This window comes from Colletotrichum siamense (genome assembly GCF_013390195.1).
Source record: "Colletotrichum siamense strain Cg363 chromosome Unknown KSG_Cg363_contig04, whole genome shotgun sequence".
Classification (NCBI taxonomy): Eukaryota; Fungi; Ascomycota; class Sordariomycetes; order Glomerellales; family Glomerellaceae; genus Colletotrichum; species Colletotrichum siamense.
Genome location: NW_023501017.1, coordinates 5,322,221 through 5,348,090, shown reverse-complemented (window position 1 = coordinate 5,348,090; position 25,870 = coordinate 5,322,221). Strand labels below are relative to the sequence as shown.

The 25,870-nt window shown below is 52.0% G+C and overlaps 8 protein-coding genes across 8 annotated transcripts; 4 read left to right on the top strand and 4 right to left on the bottom strand.

Moving 5' to 3' along the window:
* Nucleotides 1-1,016: 1,016 nt before the first annotated feature.
* Nucleotides 1,017-2,704, top strand: CGCS363_v007351 (Bypass of stop codon protein 6; the record flags this gene model as incomplete). Its single annotated transcript, XM_036639200.1, has 5 exons — nt 1,017-1,322; nt 1,402-1,416; nt 1,491-1,895; nt 1,951-2,307; nt 2,363-2,704. 5 exons carry the CDS (start codon nt 1,017-1,019, stop codon nt 2,702-2,704), a joined length of 1,425 nt encoding a protein of 474 aa, XP_036495595.1.
* Nucleotides 2,705-2,948: 244 nt separating this feature from the next.
* On the bottom strand, nt 2,949-4,060 carry creD-1 (putative HECT-type ubiquitin ligase-interacting protein creD; the record flags this gene model as incomplete). Its single annotated transcript, XM_036639199.1, has 3 exons — nt 2,949-3,176; nt 3,230-3,959; nt 4,011-4,060. The coding sequence occupies 3 exons, from the start codon at nt 4,058-4,060 to the stop codon at nt 2,949-2,951; spliced, it is 1,008 nt and encodes a 335-aa protein (XP_036495596.1).
* Nucleotides 4,061-5,742: 1,682 nt separating this feature from the next.
* On the top strand, nt 5,743-6,712 carry CGCS363_v007349 (uncharacterized protein; the record flags this gene model as incomplete). Its single annotated transcript, XM_036639198.1, has 2 exons — nt 5,743-6,161; nt 6,220-6,712. 2 exons carry the CDS (start codon nt 5,743-5,745, stop codon nt 6,710-6,712), a joined length of 912 nt encoding a protein of 303 aa, XP_036496489.1.
* Nucleotides 6,713-8,397: 1,685 nt separating this feature from the next.
* On the top strand, nt 8,398-9,863 carry CGCS363_v007348 (putative proline dehydrogenase; the record flags this gene model as incomplete). The annotated part of the gene is made up of 2 exons (XM_036639197.1): nt 8,398-8,993; nt 9,050-9,863. 2 exons carry the CDS (start codon nt 8,398-8,400, stop codon nt 9,861-9,863), a joined length of 1,410 nt encoding a protein of 469 aa, XP_036496488.1.
* Nucleotides 9,864-11,285: 1,422 nt separating this feature from the next.
* On the top strand, nt 11,286-13,906 carry PUT3-4 (Proline utilization trans-activator; the record flags this gene model as incomplete). The annotated part of the gene is made up of 9 exons (XM_036639196.1): nt 11,286-11,338; nt 11,429-11,536; nt 11,603-11,787; nt 11,853-12,011; nt 12,069-12,610; nt 12,662-12,935; nt 12,992-13,167; nt 13,219-13,405; nt 13,476-13,906. The coding sequence occupies 9 exons, from the start codon at nt 11,286-11,288 to the stop codon at nt 13,904-13,906; spliced, it is 2,115 nt and encodes a 704-aa protein (XP_036496493.1).
* Nucleotides 13,907-14,042: 136 nt separating this feature from the next.
* atnB-1 (Aspercryptin biosynthesis cluster protein B) lies at nt 14,043-14,673 on the bottom strand (the record flags this gene model as incomplete). Its single annotated transcript, XM_036639195.1, has 4 exons — nt 14,043-14,075; nt 14,138-14,304; nt 14,359-14,414; nt 14,477-14,673. 4 exons carry the CDS (start codon nt 14,671-14,673, stop codon nt 14,043-14,045), a joined length of 453 nt encoding a protein of 150 aa, XP_036496492.1.
* Nucleotides 14,674-15,411: 738 nt separating this feature from the next.
* Nucleotides 15,412-18,093, bottom strand: CGCS363_v007345 (uncharacterized protein; the record flags this gene model as incomplete). Its single annotated transcript, XM_036639194.1, has 4 exons — nt 15,412-16,689; nt 16,739-17,215; nt 17,275-17,938; nt 18,008-18,093. 4 exons carry the CDS (start codon nt 18,091-18,093, stop codon nt 15,412-15,414), a joined length of 2,505 nt encoding a protein of 834 aa, XP_036496491.1.
* Nucleotides 18,094-23,736: 5,643 nt separating this feature from the next.
* CGCS363_v007344 (uncharacterized protein) lies at nt 23,737-24,212 on the bottom strand (the record flags this gene model as incomplete). The annotated part of the gene is made up of 3 exons (XM_036639193.1): nt 23,737-23,886; nt 23,964-24,102; nt 24,160-24,212. 3 exons carry the CDS (start codon nt 24,210-24,212, stop codon nt 23,737-23,739), a joined length of 342 nt encoding a protein of 113 aa, XP_036496490.1.
* Between the last annotated feature and the right edge of the window lie 1,658 nt (nt 24,213-25,870).

Here is a 25,870-nt window from a genome sequence, read left to right as displayed (position 1 = left end):
ATATAAATTATTTATTTAATTAGTTTATATCTCTTTATCTTAATACTAATATATTAATATATAATAAAATTAATAGGGAAAAATAAAAGCTATAATATATTAGCTAGATTTAAGCTATTTATATTATATTATTAATATATATTATAGTTATAGCTATAGCTTTCTATTATATCTATATATTATATACTATAAGAAATATAAATATAAAAGTATTACTTTATCTATCTAAAACTACTTTAACTAATAATTAGACCTATATTTAATTTTAATAGGAATAGTTTAACTTTATAACTTATAAGCTTAGATATAACTAGAAATATAACGTTAATAAGATCTATTATAAAGGATATATAACTATATTAATAATAGCGTTAATTTAAGTTTATAATACTATATAATTATTATATATTATCTATAATTAATTAATAATAGTAGAAATAATAGAAAATAACGAAAAGATAATACTAATTAACGTTTAGGGTAGTAGTGTAGCTGAAACCCAAAAATCCCGCATTTATAGGGGTTTCGGCAAGGGCAAACGCAAATGAGTGCAGCAAGGCTTAGTCCGGGAATAGGGGCCCTTCACTGAGTCACTCGGCGAAGGCATGTTTGCAGCTTTGATCAAAACTTCCCCTCCAACATTGAGCTTAATCAGCTCATGTTTGTCAGCCGGGAAAAGTTCCAGACCAACATGAAATTTGAACCGGTGGGCTCGAAGCGGGAAACAATGCCGAGTTCCCTGTCACCATGCCACCCTTGCAGCGGGCTGTCGCTATTACCGCATTAGGAAGCCCGACGCTGACCATTACCTAAAAGTCGGGCCAAACTGACGGAGCCTCTACCGGATTCCCAGCTTGCGCTCGTTCGGACGCAAATGTTTTCCAGCTGCTAACCGGCGTTCAGCCGTTATTATCGGTTGGTCGTCTCTAGGTAATTGATGGTTTGCGGTTTGTACGCGTTGAAACCCGTCAGATTTCCTCCTCGTAACCCCCTGCTCCAGCACTTGAAGGCGAAAGATGGGTCCAAGCAGCAGCGCACAAACCATCGAGTTGCAACAGCTTCCAGCATTGCCACCTGGTGCTGGATTGCATGCAACAACAAAGCTTGCCGACGACGATGTTGCGGTATTGCCATTTAGAGAAACGGAGAGAGACTTGAGTTTGCTGAGTCCCAATCACAGTGGCAGTTCTCCTCAATCTACACCTCCCGAGGATGCTGTTGAGATCTTCCAAAAATGGAACTATCCTCGTTCCAACGTCGCCCGGATACTGTCCATCTTCTGGAGTCTGATGGTCATGGGCGCAAATGACGCGTCGTATGGAGTGAGTGATTGCTGTCCGGAAACTACTAATGTGCAAAGCCTTTTGACATGGTACTTACATGACTATCTCAACTATTTAGGCTATCATTCCCCATGTAAGTCAATACAAGACCTCCTGTGTGTCAGGTGGGTTGGTAAGTGAGGCAAGAAACTAACTGGGCGACCTCAGCTGGGTAAATACTATGAGTTGCCCTACTCGTTTACGTCGCTTATCTTCCTCGCGCCTTTCATCGGCCATACGCTGTCAGCGGCCCTGAACACCGGTCTCCACGAGACTGTCGGGCAAAGAGGAATAGCCATTATTGGCTCGGGATGTCATCTCGCAGCATACATCGCCATATCACTTCACCTGCCATACCCAGCACTTGTGTTCATCTACATGCTTGCCGGACTGGGCAATGGTATTGGTGATGCTGCCTGGAACTCATGGGTGGCCAGCAACCTGGCAGATTCCAATATGGTTATCAATTCCATGCACGCTTGCTACGGCCTCGGCGCCGTTCTGGGACCGGTGATTGCAACCACTATGGTCGTCAAGGCCGGCCTTCCTTGGTACGCGTTTTACTACTTCATGGTATGTCTCTGCAGTTCGTCCACACTTTCTCAAGATTAGCTGACACAAAATCTAGGCTGGCTTAGCGGGCATAGAGCTCGTCACAACATCGACCACGTTCTGGTCTGCAACGGGCAAAGCTTACCGAGAGGCCAACCCCAAAGGCCCGGAACCAAGAGAGTCGATCATTCATGAAACGCTTTTCAAGCTACCCAATGCGAGAACAACATGGGTTTGTGCCATATTTGCACTGGGATATGTTGGACTCGAAGTATCGCTGGGTGGCTGGATCGTCACCTTCATGTTGCAGGCCCGGCACGGCGAGGAATTCGCCAGCGGCATGACAGCAACAGGGTTTTGGGCTGGGCTAGCTGCAGGCCGCATAGCCCTAGGTTTTGTCACTCCACGCGTAGGAGAGAGATTTGCCGTGATGGTTTGTCTACTATGTAGTCTCGGTTTCTGGGATAATGCTGACCTATGTCATACAGGCTTATCTCGGAGCCGCCATATGTCTACAACTTCTCTTTTGGCTGATCCCGCAGTTCTTCATATCGGCCATCACAGTTTCGCTTCAGGGCTTTTTCCTAGGGCCGCTGTTTCCGGCCATCATGATAGCGGTAACAAGGTTGCTCCAGAAGCACTTACACGTCAGTGCTATTGGATTTGCCATCGGCCTAGGAGGTAGCGGTGCCGCGATTCTTCCGTTTGTGATAGGGGCGCAAGCTCAACGACACGGTGTACAAGTACTATCACCGATTGTATTGGGAGCTTTGGTGTTCTTGTTAGTGACGTGGTCTTTCTTGCCTAGCTTCGGTCGAAAGCAGGACTAGAGGGGGAATGGTTCAAAGCAAAATTTCTTCTATTATAATTAGATTCAAATGGTCGTAATATGATGAGCGTGCACTAACCCTCAAATCTGTCTACATATATTCTTACAAGCTATCTGCACAAACAAATGTTTGGCCAGCTTCCATGGATATACACATACAACCGCTACTCAATAAGCGCCCGCATATTTTGGGTATTGACGAAGTTTTGGTGCGTCAAAATAATTATCCAATTTGATAGCTTATTCTAGCTACATGTAATCGACGAGACACTCGGGGGGTTGCTGCTATCGCTCCTTTCCAGCATTTCATCGTCAAAATGGTTTCCATACTCGGGAGGCACGTCCAAACCACCGTCAGGCTCCACCAAATCCGCCGCCTCCGGGCTCTTCGGCCACACAAAATTGTCAAACGCATCAATGGGTATCTTTGGAGAAACAAATAAAACAATAGGCAAAGTGGCGTGGTATCTGAACTACAGTTTCGTTAGCGTGCAGTCTAAGATATGTCTCCTCACATGATACTCACCTTCAACAAGTTGTCGTCGGGCTGAGCAACGTCGACAGCTATATGAAGCGTGTGTGTTGTACCGAGTCCTTCTGTGTCCATATCTGGAGAACACTTCTTCGGGTCTGTTGGTAGTGGTAGGTTTTGTATTACTCGATACACAGGTTGGCCGCAATCTTCCGGGGTTTCCACCGGCGCCAACCATTCCGCAACTTGGCGATCCCCATCGAATTGCTGCAGGGGTCGAGCAGTATTAATGGCAAACTTGTGAGACTCCAAGAGCTCGCACTTGATCTGCTTGATTTGCAACTTCTTGTTCAGCGGCGTCAGCTGTATCTCGAGGGGTACCGTTGTGCCGAGGGCTACAGCCTTGTGTGCTATCGAGATGCAGTATCGGATGTTGTCTGCCCAAGTCCCTTCCATGTACATAGGATCCATCAACTCAAATGCCGAGTTCTGGACCGTTCTGTTGATACGAATCGGTTGGTAGGCGGTAGGCATCGATGTCGACGTCTTTCCTCGGATTGTCGATGCAGAGAGCTGGTATGATATGCTACAGTAGCTGCATCCTCGGAATGTCTCTGGCGTGTTGCCGGGTATGATCAACTTGAAGGGCCACTCGTGGGTTTCGATGTCACCCGAAGCGGTCGAAGAAACCTTTTGCCCGTGGTCGATGACGAATGGAGGCAACTCGTCTTCATATATCGGAATGGTACGAAAATCGGGCCTCTTTGTGCTTACATCGTGGTCTCTAGAAAGCGCATGGTTAGTTTCAATATACTCAATTGTGTGAGTTTCATACGCACCTGCACCGGAGAAAGCCAACCATTCGAAGACGTACTCCGGTGGCATGCTGCCCGCAAGGCAGGCGCAAACTGAGCACTCCGCTTAGCGTTTGGTCGCTGGCTTCATCAACTGACCCTCTCAAGAAAACAAAGTCTTTCTTCAATCTGATGGTTCAGTCGTCAGCAAAAAAATTGCATCAAGGAACTTCGTGTTCCATACCGGATCTTGAGACAAGCACTTCCGTCCCCACCAGTGATTCGAGATAGGAAAGACCGCATTGTTCAGAACCTCCGCTTCTCAAAGAGGTAGTCTGTGTTGATATGGCCAACGAGAACCCATCATGATCATGATGATGGGAGGCGGAACGAGATTAAATCAAGAGATCCAGTGAATTGAAGGTGGAAGTTTCTCGTCCATGTCGCCACAGGCTGATCAATTGTCCGCGGTAGAAAACATTCGGACTGCTGATACAGACCGACACCAGGTCATGCTCAGCCCTAAGGCAGATGGAGGCATCCGCAAAGGAGCCAGGGGCTCACGCGAGATGGAAGCAAGGGTCCAGGCTAGTTGCATGGCGCCAATGCCGGTGGGGAGTATTTCCTGAATAGGAAAAAGCGGTTGGTTGGGGGCAGTTTTCCGAGCTCGGGTTTCCTCCGTTAATGACATATAGCAAGAAAATTTCATACGATCATGAGAGAAGAAAAGCCATGATTGACGTCGTGGCGTCGCCTGATTTCTGCACTGAAAGAATATGGCTGCATACTGGATAATTCTGCGCGTATGAATCGCGCTGGGTTGACTCATGCGTGAGGTTCTGGCCTACAAGGTCTGCGAAACCAAACCTTCAATTTTCCTATGGCGGGATTTGTATTCCGCCTTGTAATAACAGAGAAGCTTAGCATGTGTTAAGCTTCTCTTACAGGGACTTTTTGGTGACACATTTTTGGTTCTTGTTTGCTAATGAGACTCGTCCAAGTCGTGTAAGTCGTGGAACGGACCGTGGCGCCGAATCTCCCTGCGAAACGATGCGGAGTTCGGCGGAGTTGGTCCGGAGATGTCCCTTGGAGTAACTACCGGACTTGCCTGATTCAAGAGATCTGCTTGTGTGGGTAATCCTCGGCTAAGATGCCATCCCAACGGCTTGACGACGTCAGTGTTTCGTAGGACGGAATTCAAATTCCTGGACGAATCAGCGGCGAGAATTCCTCTGTTCGTTGGACTGGACTAGCTAGCCGGTTGCACCACAGAATGCACGCCAGTTCATCGACGATCATATCATCTGACGCGGGTCGCACATAAACCTGCTGGAGCTATTTCCACTAACATTTTTAGTCCCTGGTCGAATGAGACATGAGTGTTTGCTCTGGTCGCAGTGCCGGTCACATGCCTTGGCGTGGTCTTTTCGCAGGCTTAGAAATCTTTCCCCGCCGGGAAGGAGTCATCATTCTTGCTGCCAAATCTTCCCGTTCTGGCTTCATGGAAAACTCGCGATGTGTTGGCCGATGATTTCCCGTCGAACAAACAGCATCTAGGCGGCAGACCACGTCCATCCTGAAGCTAAGAAAACGACATTTAATCCTGTTCCTGTCGTCTTTCATCTCGTATTGTGTGATCAGTGAATTTCTCGGTGATAAGTGGTCGCCTGTTGCCATCCGCCTTCTCTGGATTGCGCCGTCATCGTCTCCATCAATCAGCCTCAGCTGAGGATTCACGCGCCCCATTCACAAGTCGCCTTGGCATTCCCAGCAATGTCGCAGGCCTTATTGTCTATGTCTACCATTACGAACATGGCTGCGCTCCCCGCATTTGGGGGTCCTAGTCTGGTCCAGCTGAGTGAGATCCTCGATCGCTCACTCGATACAAGACTTGGACGCGACCTATCAAGCACCCCTGCAAACCTCTCACGGGTGGTCTACATCCCCAGACACAGGGACATCACTGTCCATCTTCCACTGTACGATGTGTCGAGCACCTACTTTGACGCCGTTAAGAAGGAGCCGATAGGAAGCAGCAAGTACAAGCTGAACCTTGCCATGATGAGAAGGCCAAGCGGAGATGGAACAGATGCCGAGGTGCGCTACCTTGTTGATTTTCAAGAGAATGCCAAAGAAAAGACTGTGGTAGTTGAGCGCAGAGTTCCTACACACAACGGGGAAACAGTCAGCATGTAAGTCAACTTCATGGGTACTTGTTTTCTCGACAGAGATGCTAATGCCTATCAAAAGGACTTTGCCGAAAGAAGGAGACGGTAGCTTCCAAGTCGAGCCGTTGAACACAGGCTCTAATGCGCGCCTGTCGCTTCACAGCTCATTTCCTGTTCCCGACACGAAGATGGTGGAGCAGCAAGTTCGGCACCCCTGGTTCACGATATCTCATCGCACAAACACAAGTGCGGACGCACAGCCTTCAAACCTGGAATGGCAAACATGTCCCAAAGAGCATGGGGCTCTCCGATACACGCTCGTCGACACAAGCGTAGATCCTACAGATGGCAAGCCAGTCGTGCACGCCATTTACCACCACGCTGGAATCGCTTTTGCCCTGCCCCACGACTACAGCGAAGGCGTTCTTCTTCTATCGGAGGATCTTAATGATGAAGCAGAGGCGTTGGCCGTCACGACCCTGCTGGGTCTGCTGGAACGAGTTCGCCAGGTCAACCAGCCTGCACCCCGACCGAGAAAGAAGTCTCTCGTGAAGAGGGTCCTGGGAAAGATTTGAGACAAGAAATGCGGTGTGGAAAGAATTATTGCCAAAAAAGGAGATTGTTTGAAATTGTGTGGGACAGAAGATGTTTCATTGGGACTTTAATTACTACTAACATTCTGCTGGGATTTTGCAACAAGCGGGCCGGCAAGACCGAAACCTCCCTGGCCATGATACCCTCAAATTTGTATTATCAATTCTCTTATACCACATTCATAGTTGAACTGCAGCTCACTCTCCTTTCTACTAGATCCGCGTTTCCCATCTCTACCTGAATTCAAGAACCCTGTTACTACGTATGCTTTATCATGCAGCGGGTAGCGGACAGCGCTCTAAAATCACCTGCAAAAATGGCCGGGCATCCACGAAGTCTAACGTCGTTTCCTCGCCTGAACACAGATGTTTATGGATATGCACTTATGATGACATCCAGCTGATCTATTTTTGCTGCGCCGGAGTACACCTACTACTGTCTCGCGGCCTGCATAAGAGGAGCTTGATAGCCAGACTCGGCGCGAACATTGGCCATGATTACCTTCAGCTTTGGGAAATATTGAGTCGAGTAAGCTATTGTCTTATAAGGTCAAAGTTCACGAATATCAAAGCTGTATGCCTAGATCTTATGATAATTTATGTTTCAGACTCGCATCCCGAACTCCAACTCATGAGTAGGGAACCTAATGAGGCCAACCTAGTCCGTGCGTACCTTCAAAGACGTTGGGACATGGCTTTGAATCTCAAGCTTGTACGTCGTCTATTGATTGTTTGATTGTGGCTTTCAACAATATCCTACTGTCGATATGGCATCGTCTGCTGTCGCTGATGCGCACATCCATCTAACGTCTGGAATGTCGGGCTGCGTTTCTTTTTTGAGAATCGAGAAACACTTCATTGCAGACCGAGGGACATTCTAAAAAGGGTTCCCCTCCCATGGCATTCGCCCTTAAGCCACCAGAGGGCTGAAGTCTAGGTCATCAAGTCTTGACTCAAACGGTTGGTAATGACTGAACGAATTGAATAATTATATCAATTCTTAAAACATCTATAATTACGATTTACAATGCAACTCTGTCAAACGTTCCGATGTCGGGTGTGACACCCAGAAGTCGCCGTCTTGAGTTTCACTTGGTGGTGCCGTTGTCGGGATGGTCACCCGACATGATAAGACCTTTCCGATCCGACATGTCGGGACCGCGCACCGACTAGCCCTTTCCGGGGTCACCCCCCATTCCTCGCCTCCGACACTGCAGAAAATGGTCATTCTTATCTCAAGAAACTTAATTCAAAGGATCCGATAACGCCTCTTCTCCAGATTTTGGGTCGCGCGAGAGCCAATCAGTGCCAATAAACCGTCTTGTTTGCATCTTCAAGTCCCGTCCGTCTTATCCACCTGGTGGAGCTCTGGGAATTCTGGACGAACGCCGCCAGAACCCGCGATGGAGCAGAGCCTCAATGGCACTGACTATCTTTAGTGCGTATCTGGGGTCTGAGACAAATCTCGGAAAGCCGGTCGGTGGGAGGGGTGGTGGGCTCGGCGAAGCTGCTCGACGATACCCCAAGTCATGCCGCCACTTTGACACATCTAAGGTTTGTGCCGGCCGTAGCCGTCCGTAGCAACTATATCTAACCCTCCCTCATCTATCTCTCCCTCCTTCGTGACTGAGCACACCTCGTTCATCCAAACTCTACAACACTTCACGATGTCATCCTCTGTTATGTGCAGGCGCGTGCCCGTGCCTCTTTGCAGATCTCTTCGTCTGCAGGGAGCACCAAGAAATGTACACACCACGGCGGCGAACCGTACTAGCACCGCGGTGTCAAAGCCTCAGACTCTTATTCCCCAGACCACGACCACAACAAAAAGGTCGGCCCTTTCAAGATTACCAACACCAACCCTCCTCCGATCGCTATTCCTCACACAATTCACATCTTCGCCACTATTGATGAGGCTATCACTACCGATCCTCGGCTTTATCACAACATCAAAATCACTACTATTCAACCCCGACAGAAACCCGCTTCTAAACAAGCTGTTGAGATGGACGATATACGACCACTTCTGCGCAGGAACGAACGTTCCGGAAGTTAGGAAGGCAGTTGCCAACGTTAAGCAGATGGGTTACCAGGGAGTCATTCTCAACTACGCTAGGGAAATCGTCCTGGACACGAAGAAGGCACAGGCAGGATCGAAGGAGGGAGACTACGCACCGGCCTTTTATCAGATGGTGCAGGAGTGGAAGAAGGGTAACCTCGACACGCTCCAGATGATGGAGCCTGGCGACTTCATTGCCGTCAAGTAAGTCTATCCAGTCTCGTGCCCTAGAAGCTCAATGACTAACATAAGATCCTCAGAGTTACTGGCGCTGGTCCTATCGCCGTGGATGCTATGCGGGGTTCTGCGGCCGTTCCCAAGGTTCTCAGCGAGGCCCTTGATGAGATTTGTGAAGCCGGAAGACAGAAGGGTGCCCGTGTCTGGATCGATGCCGAGCAGCAGGCTCTCCAACCGACACTGGACGAGTGGACCATCGATCTCATGAGAAAGCACAACCGCGAAGCCCGCCCTCTAGTTTTCAACACTATCCAAGCATACCTCAAAGGCTCCACCGCCAACGTTGAGCGTCACATTGCCCTCGCTGCCAAGGAAGGCTGGAGTCTGGGCATCAAGCTCGTCCGCGGCGCTTACATCGAGCACGAAGTCCGCTCCCTGATTCACGACACGATTGAGGACACTCACAACTGCTTCGACGACATCGCCGACATGTTTATCAGCCAACGACTGCCCAAGGGATCCGAGGGTCTGCAGTTCCCCTCGAGCGCGCTGTTCCTCGCCACCCATAACGCCAACAGCTCCACCAAGGCCATCTCCGCGCACCGACGCAGGCTGCTTGAGGGAAAGACCACGACGACTTTGGAGTGCGGCCAGCTCATGGGATTGGCGGATGAGTTGAGCTGCGAGCTCTTGGATAACTACGACACCTGCGTGACAGACTCTGGGTTGAAGAGGGATGACATCCCCAAGCCTTTCAAGTACATCCCTTGGGGTTCTGTGGCGGAGTGCATGGGCTACTTGCACCGCCGGGCTATTGAGAACAAGGGCGCGGTTGAGAGGACACGGCATGAAGCGGTCATTCTGAAGAATGAGCTGCGCCGGAGAGTCTTTGGTTGAAGTGTTGGTTTGAGCGATGCATCAAAATTAGATTATATCCCTAGATAATGACAAGCGAATTGATATCCTTTCATATGTTCATTTCACGTTCATATCTTCAGCCATTGTGTGATGTTTATGTTGATGAAAGCCAGGGCTCGAGATGTGTCTCCACGTCATGAAATCTTGACTGACATAGGCGGCTTGCCCAGGTGTAAGTCACTTGTACGTTTCACTTCGAGTCCCTAGTTACAAGTCTGAAGAATAATCGCTTGATGGAACCAATTTCATTCCCAATTTGCAATCAACAAAAAAGAATCAAAAACAACGACCTCGCTGCGTCCTGTGCGCCCTGCAGAGGAACGCTCACATGGACACCGCAATCGCATTCGATCCCTCTGCGGCCTGTCCGGGACAAGCCTCGCGGTCTGTCCGTCGCGGTTGATAACAACAACAGCACTGATTGGCTGAGAAAAGTCGGGATGGCTTTCCGGCCTCCACTTTGACCATCAGCTCGGATGTCAGGAATGTCGGAGTGTCCGTCCGACATTGCGTCAACCCTCAGCTAGCCCATATCGAGCAGGAGCCGAGTGATCGAGTGTCGTCCTCCGAGAGATCGACTTGCATCCCCTTCAATGCTGATATCTTCATCCTGATTGCGGTGTCTTTTCGGCTTGAATCTCCATGCCGATGTGTTCCGTCTGGGATGACAACCCAATTGCCTCTGCGTCTCCATATACTCGGCATTTTCGGCTGGGATCATCTATCTTTGGCTCTTCCAAACACCCTCGTGATCTATCAACAAAAAGTCAATATCGAAAGGGGCTTCTGCAATTGCACGGCCGAAATCATAACCCCGTTCAAGCATGGCCAATGCTTTCTCCCAGCCCCGTTTTCCCCGCGAACAATCTTGACTGAAGTGACGATCGTTCATGTCATCCAATGGTCACCGAGCATCCGAACCCCGGACTCCGCATGCTCCCTACATAGACAGACGCCTCTTGCGTTGACATGACACAGGCTCAGCATGGCCACATGACTATGTATGTGTCAATCCAATGTAACCATCTCCAGACAGACTCCGATGCCAGGAAGGACACAAAGTGTGGGGTAACAAGGCATCCCCTCCCTCTGAGTCTTCTCCCTTCTGCCGCACTGATAAGACCCCGGAATACGGAGCAAAAAAAGCCACTCGGCTATCTGCGGTGCGCGTCAGCTACTCGCACCCCAGCGCTGATAAGCCATCCATGAATGCGCTAAACCGCTTGGCCTGCGCAGTGGCAGACACCTAAATAAAGACAACGCGCTGCCGCAGCCATGAGTTCCGTTGTCGGAAGCTCGCTCCGACAATATCTGCAACGGCGACCGAACAACACCAACAAGAGCCCTCGCTCAGCGAAACGACATGGAATTCAGTGACACGAGCCCTCGAAACCGTTCAAGATGCCGCAATTAAGCCAGGGACAATACAAAGTGACGAAAAAATGTCAAAAAGCGTGCGTGCGGGGAACCCCGAAAACGGAATGGGAGGGCTCACATGACTAACATTTTTTCTGTGTTTCTGAAAATAGTTGCGAAAGATGCAGGGTGATGAAGGTCAAGTGCTCGGGCTCACAACCGTGCACGAGATGTGACCGGAAGAAGCATCGGTGCATCTTTGCGGTTGAGGATAAGAGAATATCGGTCCCGGAGAGGTGAGTTGTCGGTGAGCGGGCGGCCGCGTGTGTTGTCGGGACTCTCCAGTTGACCCACTCAATCAGTTACCTCCGTGAACTTCAGAATCGGAACAGCGAACAGGCCTCGGATCGGTCGGTCAGGGCGGTGAGCCGGGGCCATGATATTGACGACGGTCCTTCGCGGTATAGCGAGCCGTATGGAACGCCGCATCGTCAACCCTTGCCTCGGCGCGAGGAGGTGACTGGGCAACTGGAAACTCCAAGTCACGGTTGGTTCTTGAATCCAATGTGGAGGCCTCCTGAGTTGTGCATTGAGACTGACTTGAATACATAGACAGTCCACTACTTGGCGGAGACCAGCAGTCTGAGCCAGAGTCTGAGCCCGATGATCGTGGTGATACACCTGCACACCACGGTGACTTTGGGCCTGGGTTTCGACAGAACCCGTTGGTCGACAACGACTACACGTTTGCCAAAGCAGGTGGAAAGTACTGTAAGTAATTCCTCTCGCCATCTTCTTAAGCATGGACGCGCTGATGGAGGCTCTCAGGGTACATGGGGCCAACTTCATCATGGTCCTTCTGTCGCAGAGTTCTAGCCCTTCTTGGGAAGAGAATCCCAGAAGCAGCGCCAGATCCATGGCATCTCCCCCACGAGGGGGCTTTCCGGATGCAATGGAAACCACTTGGCATCAATGAGGAACCAGATGTGTCGAATCTCCCGCCATTAGACTACGCCATGTTCCTCTTCAACACGGCCAAGTTCTACCTCGGCGCGGTGTTCTACCTCATCGACGAGAAGTCATTCATGAAGAATCTGCATGAGTTCTACGATGACCCTTCTGCGAAAGCAAGCTCGTCAAGGCTCTGGTACGCACAATACCTATTGATACTGGCCTTTGGCAAGGCATTCGTGGTGAATCAGAGCAGCTCCCATACCGGTCCGGCGGGCGTCCAGTATGCCACCAGGGCCATGTCATTGCTGCCGGACCTATCCGGACTCGAACCCGATACAATATCGTCTATACAGGCTCTCGCTTTGGCGGCTGTCTACTTTCAGTGTCTCGACATGAGACTGGCGGCATTCCAACATGTGAGTTGGGGACGACGCACGCCTAGAAGACAAATACTAATTATGGCCCAGATCGGACAAGCGTTGCGTATCAGCATCGTCGAAGGCATATACCGGCACATGCCGGAAGAGGTCGTCGGCGTGGAACATTCGCGACGCTGTAATATTGTGTTCTGGGTGGTGTACACCCTGGACCGGGAGTTCTCCGCTCTGATGGGGGCACCTAGTTCTATTCGAGACGAGGACATCACAGTGAAGCTCCCTTCGCAGATGGACAACTCCTTGGACGCCCTGAATATGACGCTCCACGTCCGGCTTTCGCGTTTGATGGCGCGCATTCTTACCAGTTAGTGTTTTCACCGGACGTCGCTTGAGCTTCCACTGGCTGACTTGAGACCTTAGCGGTGTACGGTGTCGGCAAGTCTTTCGACGGGTCCCTTGTGTCAAATACCCAGTCCATCCTCCGAGACCTTGCACGACTTTCTCGAGACTTGACGGCGCTTCTTGACACCCATTTCCAGGGTTCGGTGAGCAGAGCGTCGAGGATGGCCCTGAGGCTCATCCTCTCATATCATCACGTAAGTCAACACCCTGCCCGGCCGTGACGAGCTTTCAGCTTAGATGTTCAGTGCGTTGTTCTTACAACCCGACCTCTGGTCATGTGCGCCTTGCACATCCATATTGAACATTCCGATCTACGAGCCACGCAGACAGTCTCTCTGACGCCACCCGTTGCGTCATTATTACAATCATGCGTCGATTCCGCTCAAACAGTTCTCAGGACTCTTCGAGTGCTGGGCGACGAAGATTTGCTAGGTCAGTCAATATTTCTCAGATCACGTCAGATTATCCCAACATGGCGATCAAAATGCTAACCGACCATCAGAGGCTTTCCTCCCCTTCCAACTCGAAGACGCCTTCTCCTCCGCCTTCCTCCTCTACCTCGTCCGCGTCATCGACCCCTCCCTCCTCCACGACGACACCTGGTGCGAGAACATCAAGTGTGTCCTGGACAAGATGATATCCAAGGGCAGCCTCGTGGCCCCGCTACGCAAGCTCGAGCTCAGCCAACTGGAGAACATCATGACAGCCTTCACCCCGGCCCCAGAACAGCCCCCGACGCCGTCGCCGAGCACGGCGCATCCGCAGCACCACGACCACGGCTCGTTCCTCGACCAAATGGACCACGAGGAACCTGGCTGGGACATTTTCGACACGAGTGGGATGGGCGGTCTGTCGCCGCAGGCGCTGCTGGACCTGGCTGAGAGGTTGGACGTGGAGGATTTGATGCAGTCTGTGGATCATGAGGTTTCATGAGGTTTCACGAGAATAATGATAGTCATGTAGTAATGTCAGTGGGCGATTCCCAGGAGCAAGTATTCATGTAGCCCAATCGGATGTGTCATCTATTTCATAGAGAAGCTTTGGCTTCTCCGTTGGATGGGCTTGCTAGTCATTGGAGTCCTTGGCGGACAGCAGACATGAACTAGGTGAGAACCCCATTAGCTCAAGGTCGAAATGAGTTTCCTGTACTTGAAGAGGACTTACGGGAATCACCTGGGCCTTCTCAAGGTCCCAAACGCCGTTCTTGGCGTACACGTCATTCTTGATCAACTCCCACGCCTCATCGGCATCCTTGACAGTGTAGATGATCATGCTGCCTTTGAAAGCGGGCGTCTTGCCTTCTGAGGGGTGCTCAGACTCGAACATGGCTCCTGGGATATCTAAGTCAGACCTAGCCAATCATCCATACTCATGAGCTTACGCACCGCCAACAGCCACCTTGCCCTCCGAAGCAGCAGACTTGGCCGCAGCCAAATGAGTCCTTGTGAACCGTCAGCTCCCTTATCACAGCACCATCGTCTATCTCATGCGACAACGACTCACGGTCTGATCTCCAAGCGCTTGGCGAGCGCGTCGGGCTTATCCGGGAGGATGCAGAGGAACTCTTTCTTTGCAGCGGTGGCCATTGTGCGATATGTGAAGGTGAACGGCGAAGTCTGGGCGACGAAGCGGCTTCTTCGGGTTACGTATCGAGATGCGGGGATGAGAGGCGTCCGCAAGACGCGTGTGGGGATGGACATTGTGGGTTGAACGGAGGGGGTTTGCGGAGATGGCTGCCACTGAGTCGCTGACTGTTCAACGGTTCCGTTGAGTGAGAGTGCGTCATGTGATGTGCGGAGGGTGAGAGTCGGGGAGTGCGTGTTCGAATGCTCCGACGTCGGACCCGACAACCGAGACTAGCCGGCGTTGGTCGGTGCTGGAGAGCCCGGGTCTTCCGGCCACGGTGTTCCTCCCGGCATCGTGTAGTATGGATTCAGACTCTATGGAGACGGTTCAGAAGCAATTCAGCGGCATGAAGTCCTCTTGGAGTTTTTGCTTGCTGTCATCAAAAAATAAAAAGAAGCCAAAAAGATGAGGTCGAGCCCGGGTTCGAACCGGGGTTGCCGGAAGACTTTGAGGTGATCAAAATCCGGCTGATTGGGAGTTAGTATGGGAATGAACAGATGCGCTGTTGGTGAGGAGAGCTTACAGTGATAACCACTACACTACACAACCGACTGTGCATCAGAGTGGAGGCACGCGATGCCAGATTGATACACGAATCCACATTATGGATGACAATGACACGTCGCGCTTGCCCGCAAGCGAGAACGCGAGGATGCAAGGTCCTTGACGCGTCATGACACAACGAGGGGAACTCCCGCCCGAACAGTAGCACAAGCTTCTTTGTTGGTCTTGAAACATCAGACATGAAGACAACGTCTATGACATATGCATTGGCTAAGATTAATTACAATAGGTTTATCTAACTACAACACCTAGACTATGCCTGCTTCAAGCGCCGCATCGACATGGAACTCGTAAACCGACCGCCCATACAACTCAATGCTCTTCCCCCCATACACAAACCTGCCCTTCGTCGTCGTCGGCGCCCGAATCGTCACGTAGAGATCGCTCCCCTCAACCTTCCACTCCGCGCTCAAGTCCCCATCAAACGCAGTCACTACCTTCGCCCTCGCCGTCTTCAACCCCATCTCAATACCGGCCGCCGGCGCAACCACCCAGTTCCTGTACCCGAACCCGTCCGTCCCCGCAGCAGGCTGCACGCCCGCCGCCCACTCCGTCAGCACATACGTCGCCGCGCCTCCCCACGGATGGCTCAGGCTCGTGAACAGCCCTAGGCCGGGCTGCAGCGTCGCGGCGTTGACGTACTCCCAGCTCGTGCCGACCGCGCTCTTGTTCGCGGCCTCGGTGCCGGGCAGCATCGCGCCCCAGAGGCTCTCGATGAGCGCCTTCCCCGTGGCCGTGGCGTTGCCCATGAAGAGCGCGTGCAGGAGGAAGCCGTTGGTGTTCGGAAAGATGTTGATGCTGCTGTCGTTGGAGGAGACGAGCGAGGTGTCCTTGTACCCGGGGCCGAGCTTCAGCAGCGACAGCGCCTCGATGGAGCGCGCGGTGCGGTTTGCGGAGGCGACGCCGGAGGTGATGCAGAATGCTGTGCCCGCGACGGAGGTGTCGTTCAGGGAGGCGAGCGAGTATCCGTACGCCCCGATGTCGTCGTTCCACAGCTTCTCGTTGATCGCGTCGGCGAGCGAGGACGCGGCTGTGCGGTACTTGGTCGCGGAGACCGTGTCGTTCAGCATGGCAGCCACGTCGGCGGCTCCGTTCAGGCTTTGCACTGCTTCGCAGGAGATGGCCGAGCCCCCGTCCGCGGGGCCGGTGAAGGCGAAGCCGCCGTCAAAGGTGAGTAGACCCGTTGTCGTGTTGATTTGCGGGAGAAGCCAGTCGATCACCTTCTGCCACTGCGGCCAGGTCGACCGCGCCCAGTCGAGGTCGTTGGTGAGGCGGACGTGGTCGTTGAAGGCCATGAGGCCGAGGAGCTGATAGTCCTGCAGCCCATAGCTTCCAGATGGCGCCAGGGCGTTCGCGATGGACTTGAGGTCGTAGCCCAGGTTGGGTGAGATGCTCATTTGGCCGTTGGCGATCTGAGTATCGAGCAGCACCTGCAGCGTTCCCCGAGACTGGTCTGTTCGTGATGTGCTGATGGCCGAGATGCGGGCCGTGTGGTAGAAGTCGCCGAGCCAGACGAGTCTGTCGCGCTTCGGCCCGTCGAGGCAGACGCTCTCATAGTTGGCTCGCGTGCCGTACTCGACCAGCACGTCTTGCGTTGGTGAGATTGTTCGAGTAGAGGGTTGAGCCGTTGGCCGTATCGTATGCGTGCGCGTTCTTGAAGTAGGCCGCGTGGTCTTGGTAAGCACCGAATCCGAAAGAGCCGGTGAAGTCGGGAGTCCCGGAGTACGAGGCGCCTGATGAGATCAGAGCCCAGGGGTAGTCGGAGCGTGAGATATTCAAGACTTGCGTGTCGTTGATCGAGACCGCCAGGTGACCACTCTGCGACATGGATGTCGAGATGTGGTACCAAGTATCCTCCTTCACGGTGAAAGGAACCTTGAAGACGTCCAAGAGGTAAGATGTCAGGGTCGTCTGGTTCACGAGGTCCGGGCCGTATGAGAGCGAAATGGTGTTCGGAGGTGTAAGAGTCTCATTGACATTGGCAAATCGGTTGGACTCGGGGAGTTCGCCGGTGAGAAGGATGGTGTATCCGTTGCCCGCGATCGCTCCACCCTGGATGTTGGTCAGCTCGCGGTCTTCCAAGACCACCATAATCATCCTCGTGCACTCACCGTAACCCACCAACTACCTCCCTTCTTGATTTTGGTATCGAACTCCACTGTGTAGTTCGTCCACGCAGTCGCCTTCCACGTCATTGAGGGTCTCGTGCTCTGTGCCAGCACACCATTCTCCTCATCAACCGTCCAAATAGCCGGTTGACTTCCCTTATCAACACATGCAGCCGTCGCAGCCCTGGCGCCCAGCTTCCAAATCTCATTCAAAGCCTCATCGTCGCTGGAAAACTGGCCCGGAAGGTCCTCGGGCTCAACGATTGGGATCGTCGCTTCGAATCCCACATTCGAGAACGTGACCGTGGTGTTGGTCAACAGCCTGACGGATTGCCATTTCTGTCCACCTTGAAGAAGAGGAGAGACAGTCTTTCCCTTGGCTGTGATGTTGAACGTTTCGACGCGGAAGCTGTTTCCCAGTTGGTTCGAGAAGCTGTACGGCCCATCACCGAAAGGATGGTTCAGCCCGTCGAAATGCTCGGTGTACTTCACCTCGACCTGGGTGGGGCCGTCGAGAGCGGAGACCTCAAACACCGGAAATCCCGCTCGCTCGGCTCCATAGTCGAGGGTGGCTATCGGGATATCCGGTGTGAGGGTGAAAGGGGCAAAGGCTTGAGTTTTTACTTGGGCTTCCGCGCCGAGAGCAATGCCATGAGGTGTGAAGATGCTAATCGCAGGAGAGAAGAGTTAGCAAGTAATTAGGTGTGGACAGAATGGGATATTGAGTTGAACTCACTGAGCTTCGGATGACTGGTTGGTTCCTGCAGCTGGTGCACCTTCGGCTGCAGCCGCAGCCATAAGCAGCAGGAAAGACAGTACCATAATACCGATTTCGTTCCGAATGGCTGAGGCCCAATGCAACGCAGCGAAAGCCGAAGTCAATCGAAATCCAATCTGCTCAGTGGTTGGGCAGAATACCAACAGCACGGTTCCGGAGTGAGAGAGTAAACAAAGTAAACAATCTGAAGATTACACAGCCATGTCGAACAGCTCAAAGTCTTTAAGCACAACCTCCTCGGGAAATTGGACACCGCGAGGTCCAAACATCGCTCGTCTCGTCCTCCATTACGACGATGTCGTTTGTCAATATTTCGATCGTCCCTGAGATCGCGTCTTCTCCCCCACAATCCGATTGGACCGCGCAAGCAACTAACCCAATCCTGCGCGTGTGTGGGAATTTTCTCGCAAACAATACGACCCTTTCGCGTCGTAGTTTGCGGGGAAGTTTGCGGGGGAGTTACCATGTGGTCGTATCCCGAGTGCATGAGTCGCTTGGCCGGTAGTTCGAGTCGGTGAGGTGTCATTGTCACCCGGACCGAGTCAGATGCCGAACCGAACCGACTCAGTCATGAGGTTGTAGTTGAGCCTCAATTGGCAATATGAACTTCGGGAGAGACACACACGTGGTGGGACGGTGTTCGTTATGGTGAATATGCTGTCTAGAAATACGATTGAGGCATGGTAAAGCTAGCAATAACAAAATGACAACTTTTAACCCTTTCTCAATAGTGAGTCGAATATTAAGATGTCCGTCAAATCATTTGTTCACCGTGACTGCGGGAAATGCCAATAGAGTGAACATGAACGCTTCAGCCGGGATTCACACATGCGTGATAATCGTTCATCATTAAATTCCGAGTCCTAGGTATCAAGAGAAAAACTTCCTGCGACTCAAACCCGCAATTTCCGGCCGAATAACTCCCTAGAAATAACTGACGTTCATGTTGTTGAACGCGTAAGGATCGATAATAAGAGTCCACGGGTATTTCTAACCGCTGTTATCGTTCTTCTTCTCGTCCAAGCAAATACACAGTGCAGCCATGAGCGCCATGTCTACTCCGGGAGCTACTGTGAGCGCGTATGTCTGCTTGCCTCCGAAAAAGTCCCGAGCCCTCAGCATGTTGCGGTCAATCCTGCCCAAGACTTGGCCGGTACTGGAGTCAACAATATCTGCCTGGGTTGAAAGCCAGTTTCCTTTCATTTCCAGCGTCTCTGTCTTGCCGGTGCTTGGTGAGATGAAAGTAGCAGTTGCCTTGGAACCAATCACTGCGGGCCTGGTCAGTTTGATATTTCAAGGGGAGGTAAACTGAGGATCTTACAGGCGAAACTGTTCTTGACTTCCATAATCTTCTTATCGTGTGGGTCGATGGCGGCGAAGGTTGTGTGGAGGTGGAAATGTTCTTTTACGATGTCGAAGAGATGGGTACCGCTCATGTCGTAGACCGACTTGCGCCCCGAGATCGACATGACCTTTCCCTTTACGCTGAAAATCGGTGTGCCGTTGACGAGTTTGATGTCGAAGTTGTCGCCAGTGAGGGAGAGCATCTTCTCCTTCAATATCAAGGTCTCCGTCTGTCGCGCGGTAACTTGCGGGAAGATTCCGACGGAATTGCCCGCGGGTGCTAATTGATGGGCCGCCATTTTCGAATCTTTCGTTCAGATTGGCTCTAGGATGTGACGCGCAGTTTGTCCAGTATTGTTATTTGATGCTATTGATGATACTCGACGGTGTGAAGGTGTGAAGAAACAGGTTGCGCTGTCAGGATCACTAGTGAGTGAAGGGAGGACGTTGTAGTTTTTATTCGGCTTATAAATAAGCAGGCACTCTTCCCCTTTCGTGCCACCCTCAACAATGACGCTGATCATTGGATCGGGAAGAGCAGCACATTCCTTCCTTCCGTCCAAAGTCTCACAGCGATGAGCATGATCCCCGCGCACCGGCTCCTTCTCGTCGCTGAAGCCACAACGAGGTTTCACCCAGTGACGTCACACCCGAGCCTAAAGAGGCCTCATCTCACCACAAATGCTCGTTAGGCTGCTCCTTCCCAACCGTTTACCGCTTAGTGAGGGGTAGATGGACGAAGTCACTTTGGAGAACTGGCGCCAGTGGCGTTGACACCGCCATCTGACGGTTACTCAGCCGCACGCAAGTCGCGGACGAGCCGTCGGCCGTGGGGGATAAGTTGATAGATAGACGCGATCTCCCTCTAGTCGTTTAGCTTTCACATGGAAGAGGACATCATTTCACTGGGATTACCTCGCTCAATGGGCGGGCGGGCAAGCTGAGACATGCTCGCTTTTGGGTAGAGCATGTCGCATTGTCGAACAGCCACAACGATCTGAAGTTTGCTGTTCGCACAGCCACATCAAGGCTTTTCACTGCAGAATCAGCACATTCTGCCTCGAGCTTCAGCCACGAACGCGCGCCACGATGAGAGGCGCGAGACCGAAGCTTTGTGGGGAGAGCTCCAGCCACATCTCTCTGCTGACTACGCGCATCTTCCAGCTTCACAGGGAAGTAGCCAACAATCGTCGGAGTTACTGTCGGAGATCACGACTTTGCACCCTTTTAGAACACGTTTTAACTGAAGCACGCCAACCGATTCCCATTTGTCACAGTAATCTACAGCAACGCGCCGCGATTCCGCGAACTTGATGGCCAGTACGTAAGTATGTCACCTCGCAAAGATTTACCATCTATATGATGGGGCTCGAGGTAAAAGTCATTCAGGGTCAATCGCAGAAGTAGAAAACGTGGATAATTCCAGCCCTTCCGACCATCTCGGGTCTCTAGACTCCAAACCTGGCAGATTTAGCTCGAAGGCGCGGTTTGGCAAGGAGGTAAGGATCCCTCTTCGCGCAGATCCTGTACCATATGCTGCATGGAGTTCACGGAGAAAAGTCATTCAGGGTCGATCGCAGGAGCACAGGAACATGGCCAGATCCAGCCCTTTTCCCCCTCTAATCATCTCGAGTTTGCAGGCTCACCTCCTCAGATTGATGAGTTGTGTCTCTTCACAAAGGTGCCTCATGCAAATGTGCTGTGGTTCATAGAAGACATAAGGTACTGAGGGTCGATCACGGAAGCAACAGAATGCCGAAGCCGAGCGTCTCCCCCTTCGCCTGCCCTACGAACGCGGCATTCGTCTTCACCGATGATCGAAACGATCGTCTCGGGTTTCTTCACTCAACGCGTCAGATTAGGCTCGAAGGCGCGTTTTGGCGATCGTCGGCCTAGACTCTGGCCACGGACCACAAGGCCACCGAAACCACACCGTTCTTATCATAAGGACGCGTGTTATCAGCGGCTCGAACGGCTTCGCTGGCCCTCACCATCGGCGGCGCCGAACACCTTGCTGCCTCCGCGATCTCCGCGGGTTTCCGGGGGCTCGGACCTTTTCCGTGCGCCGACCGGTCCGCAATCCCGGTGGGTCTTCCTGTCCGGGGGTCCCCCTCGTCGGCACCGCCCCGCTGCACGTGGAAGATTATCCTCTTTCTGCCCAAACCCCGAGCTTTGACGGATTACGAGTAATGCCCGGCGAGACGCAAAGACCACGCCTTATGTTATTAAAACACTTTGTGAATATTGGTGTTTGTCTCCATGTTTCCGCCGCAATGGTAACCACAAGTCAGGGAATGCCAGTATCGGGAAATATGGATGACCATAGCATTGCTGTTAATGCCCGTACAAATCCTCGGGGGCCAGTATATTAACTACCACAGCCTACCAAGTCACGAGGTCCATGAGGTCGTGTGAACGACACCACACGTTGCATCACTTGGAAGATCTCATTGGCTTGGGAAATTTCTCGCCGAGAATGCCGACCATGGTAGATGAAATCATCATGACCGCATTTTGGCGGGTATCATGGCGAAAAGATCACAGATTTTCAGGTTAGAGGGGCTCGACATCAAGGTAAAAATAATTAAATCTGGAACAATGGTTCCAATGCACTTCTGCAAGCTGAGTCCACACAGAGCAAGCTGTCTCGTGCCAAGGCAGCCCTGGTCGGAGCTTCGTGGAGCTGAACAGGGACACTTCAGGGTCACTCGACAGGGCCCCATGATGGCCCCATCGTGGCTGGGGCACGGTTGCAACCGAAGGAACCCCCTTAATTATGGTTTCGCTGAAAGAGGATAAGAGGTTCCCAGTTAGGATAGCTCTTCTCCGTCATCTCCACTGAAGTGCGGAACTTCAACGGAAGGAGATCTCTCGCGATGGAGAATCCGTATCACGACATTCCTTCCAGAATGCCCGCCAACCAACCCTACATCGCAACATCAGACGGAAAAGCCCTATGAATAGACACGATGCTTGCTTGACAGCACGGCTATCGGCCGCTATCTCTTCGCTAACATGCAAGATCTTTTTGGGCTGAATGGTCTCATACACGAAAATAACCTTCCCGGTGGGATGTAGCAGCTTTGCTCCACGTGAACATGATAGTCTAGTCTAAAGTGAGGCTAGCGAAGATGCCCAGAGCCAACTTGTTTATCTTATCACACATCATATAAATTCATTTATGAAAATGATCTGACACGTAACCCGGCGTGGAGGTCGCCCATACAGGTGCACATGCGGAAAACGTGCTCTCTCACAAGGACGGGGATCTGAGCGTTAAATCCGGTCATGTAGCGGCTGTGACAAATACGATAAATGCGGTTCATGACTCTTGTTTTCGTCTGGGCACGAATGTCTTTAGACTTAAACAGTTCGTGAGTTTGTTTGATGCGGGGCACCTCACTATCGTGAGCCGGTCTGGAGTAAAGTGGTGGTGTCGGACTCAGGCCGAATTGGTGTGCGTTCCGCCGTAGCATTGCCGAACTTAGCGTGCACCAACCACCATCACGTTGTCGCATCACTGTCGAGTCGCTCGACTCGAGTGACGGAGCAACTATATTGCCCTATATCGCATGACATGGGTCAGCAATATATGCAAACAGACGATACGAAAGCTGAAAATCAACGACACAACCTTGTGATCACATCATCGTCGATTGATAGAGATAGAGTAGCTAGATTATCTTCTGTCGCGGAATGGGGCCGACATGTCATAGAAAGTGAAGATACGAAAGCTGAAAACCAAGCATCGTAGCAGAGGGACCAATGACACAACATCATGATGACGACAAGTTCCGCTGTACGTGATTGAGTGGATATCAAAGCGACTTCAAAAATAGTTAAGGGATGAAATGATGGTGTCATAAGCAGAGTCGAACAAGAGGTAGATACATCGCTACCAATAATGACAGTCAAATCATGATGGCACAGCAATTAAAATAGAGCACGGTAGAGAATTATGCTGGACACAATGCAAGTCTATAGTCATCTATGGGACAAACTGCGAACAAATAGACAATACACGAGACACCACAGTACAGGTATATGATACGAACACCAACAACGCCTAGAATTTCGTAACTAAACGGACCAAATTCCGCTAACGATTTGTCAAAAGCCATTTCCTGGTCAAGATGCCATTTCTCTGAAGATCTCCTAGGCACCACGATCCAGAGAGCCGGCTAAGGATGTGGGTGGAGCAATGATGAATGTTCCCAGCCAGCCTTACGGACAGGCTTCGGCCGGTTCGCTTCGTGTGTGGTATGTTGTTCAAAGGGAAAAGGCAGGACTAGTCCAAAAACAAGCCCTGTGGTGATCTGGACCCCAGCATCTCCACGAGACGCTTAGCAGCGGCCGCGGACGGAGTCGGAGTCGGCCTTGCAGTAGAGACCCTTGCCGTCGGCGCAGGCGAAGCCCTCGCCGGTGGCGACCTCACGGCAGGCAGCCTCCCACTCCTTGCCGGCAATCTGGTCGTTGTCGGTCTTCTTGACGCACTATCGAGCGGGTTAGCGAGATTGATGGGATAGGCGAGCCGCGAGCGGCTGGCTGGGGAGGCAGGGGAAAAACTAACGCGTCCAGAAGCCTCGTCGTAGACGCCGACGCCCCACTCGTAGTTCTTGGAGCTGTAGAGCTCGCAAGCCTTGGTGGTGATGCGCCAGTTGTAGCTGTCGCCGTTGTGGCAGGCGCAGTTGTCGTGCAAGTCGGCAGAACTAAGAGTCTGTTAGCCTCTGGTGCTGGTTTGATGTCGAGACTGAACTGAGACTTACGCGACGGAGAGGAGCACGAAGAGGGAGGCAACCTTGGCAATGGAGAACTGCATTTTGGCGGTGTTGATAGTGGTTGGGTGGGATGTGTTTGGAGAAGGTAGTGACTGTAACGGAGTTGGTGGTGAAATGAATGAACTGAGTTGGTTCTGATTACTAGATCGGAACAAGAAAAGAATGTGGTGGGCGTGGATGGAGCTGGAAGTGAGATATCATGATCCTAGGGCGGAGGCTCTGGTGGTTTATATCCACGGATGACTTCCACGTGCAGTACGAGTCAAGTGCCTACTTTGTGATAAACAACTGGACACCTCCATGCGCACACCCGTCGGATACTGCACATACCACAACCACGCGGATGACCAGGACGTGCCAAGTTCCAACGAGCGGTAAAGGTCATCCGACTGCTCAGTGCGCAGAGCGCGGTCTCCACCCGAACCGCCATTACGTCCGGCGACCCTTTCACCGAGTCCGACGACCCTGTGGCCTGTCCAGGGAGTTTGATCTTCATCTACTGCGGACGCGCCGGTGGATGCCATGTCACCTCTCGGCGCCCCTCCGGGCGGTGCTGGAAATCCCTTGATGGCATCGTGGGCTAGTCTCCTCGCTCCCGTTATCAAACTCTATGCGCGCCCTAAAGGGGAAGCTAAGCGTGAGGCGAGAAGCGAAGCAGGGCATCGTTCAGCCCTTTGGGACTTCGGTGTTGGTGATTTCCAAGCTAGCTGGGCTGATGGAGGAGTATTCGCGTCTGATGGACCATGGTGGGCTTCCTGGTCCAGGGGTGGAAAGACGGGGTCAGCAGGGGGCCCGGGATTGCATGAGTAAATAATCTCTTGCCTCATTGGGGACTGCAGGGGCATGGATGATGTCGCATGAAACGGTGAGCCGGGGCCAGAGTGAGGTTGTCATGACTCGGTAACCTTCCCGAAAGTCAATTGGGCAGAAACGACCTCAGAGCCGCAAAACTCCACGCTCTGCACAGCTTGAGCTCCCTCCTTAGCCCGGATCTGGTTGGACGATTCTCAATGTGAAACTGGGAGACCCCAGTATTGCCTTGTTCGTGTTCGTGCTATTGAATGCCATCTGATATCCATCCGCGCCTCCCCCCACTGCCGGGACCGCACCGATCTCCGGTTTGCAGCTCTCGAGTCAGTGGAAAGTCGCACTGCAGTTGGGCCTGCCTCAGTCATAGTATGAAGCCGATATTATCTCTTCTCCCCATTAGGGAGTTGGATGACATTCCGCCCTGGAAAGCACCTGGCAAGCTGACCATGTCGATGTGATCACAGGTGCTTCTCCTGCACCGGCATCCCCGGACTTGCGCTTGGCTTGTGCTCGACTGTCTGTCGGCCGACTATGTTGCGCGCGGAAGTGCGCTTCACCGTCTATGCTGGGACAAGGGACATTGAGGCAGTGGAAACATTCGAGCGCAACGGCCAGGCTGCGGCTTGTCAAGCAACGAACAGACACCCGATAGTCTAAAGGTTCTCAGACTGGGGATGACCTTTCACAGCCGCCGCTCGAGATGCAACATGTCCCTGTTGTATAAAGACAGCCGACTCCCACCCACAGTCTCGGAATCATCACCTTGAAAGGCCAGTCCATTCTCCGTTACCATTCGTCCCCCACACTCTTTTCCCACAACAACCTTCACTCTTTACTTCTCAAAGACACTCCTTTGCAAGAGACCCATTTACACTCTTTTCAAACCCTC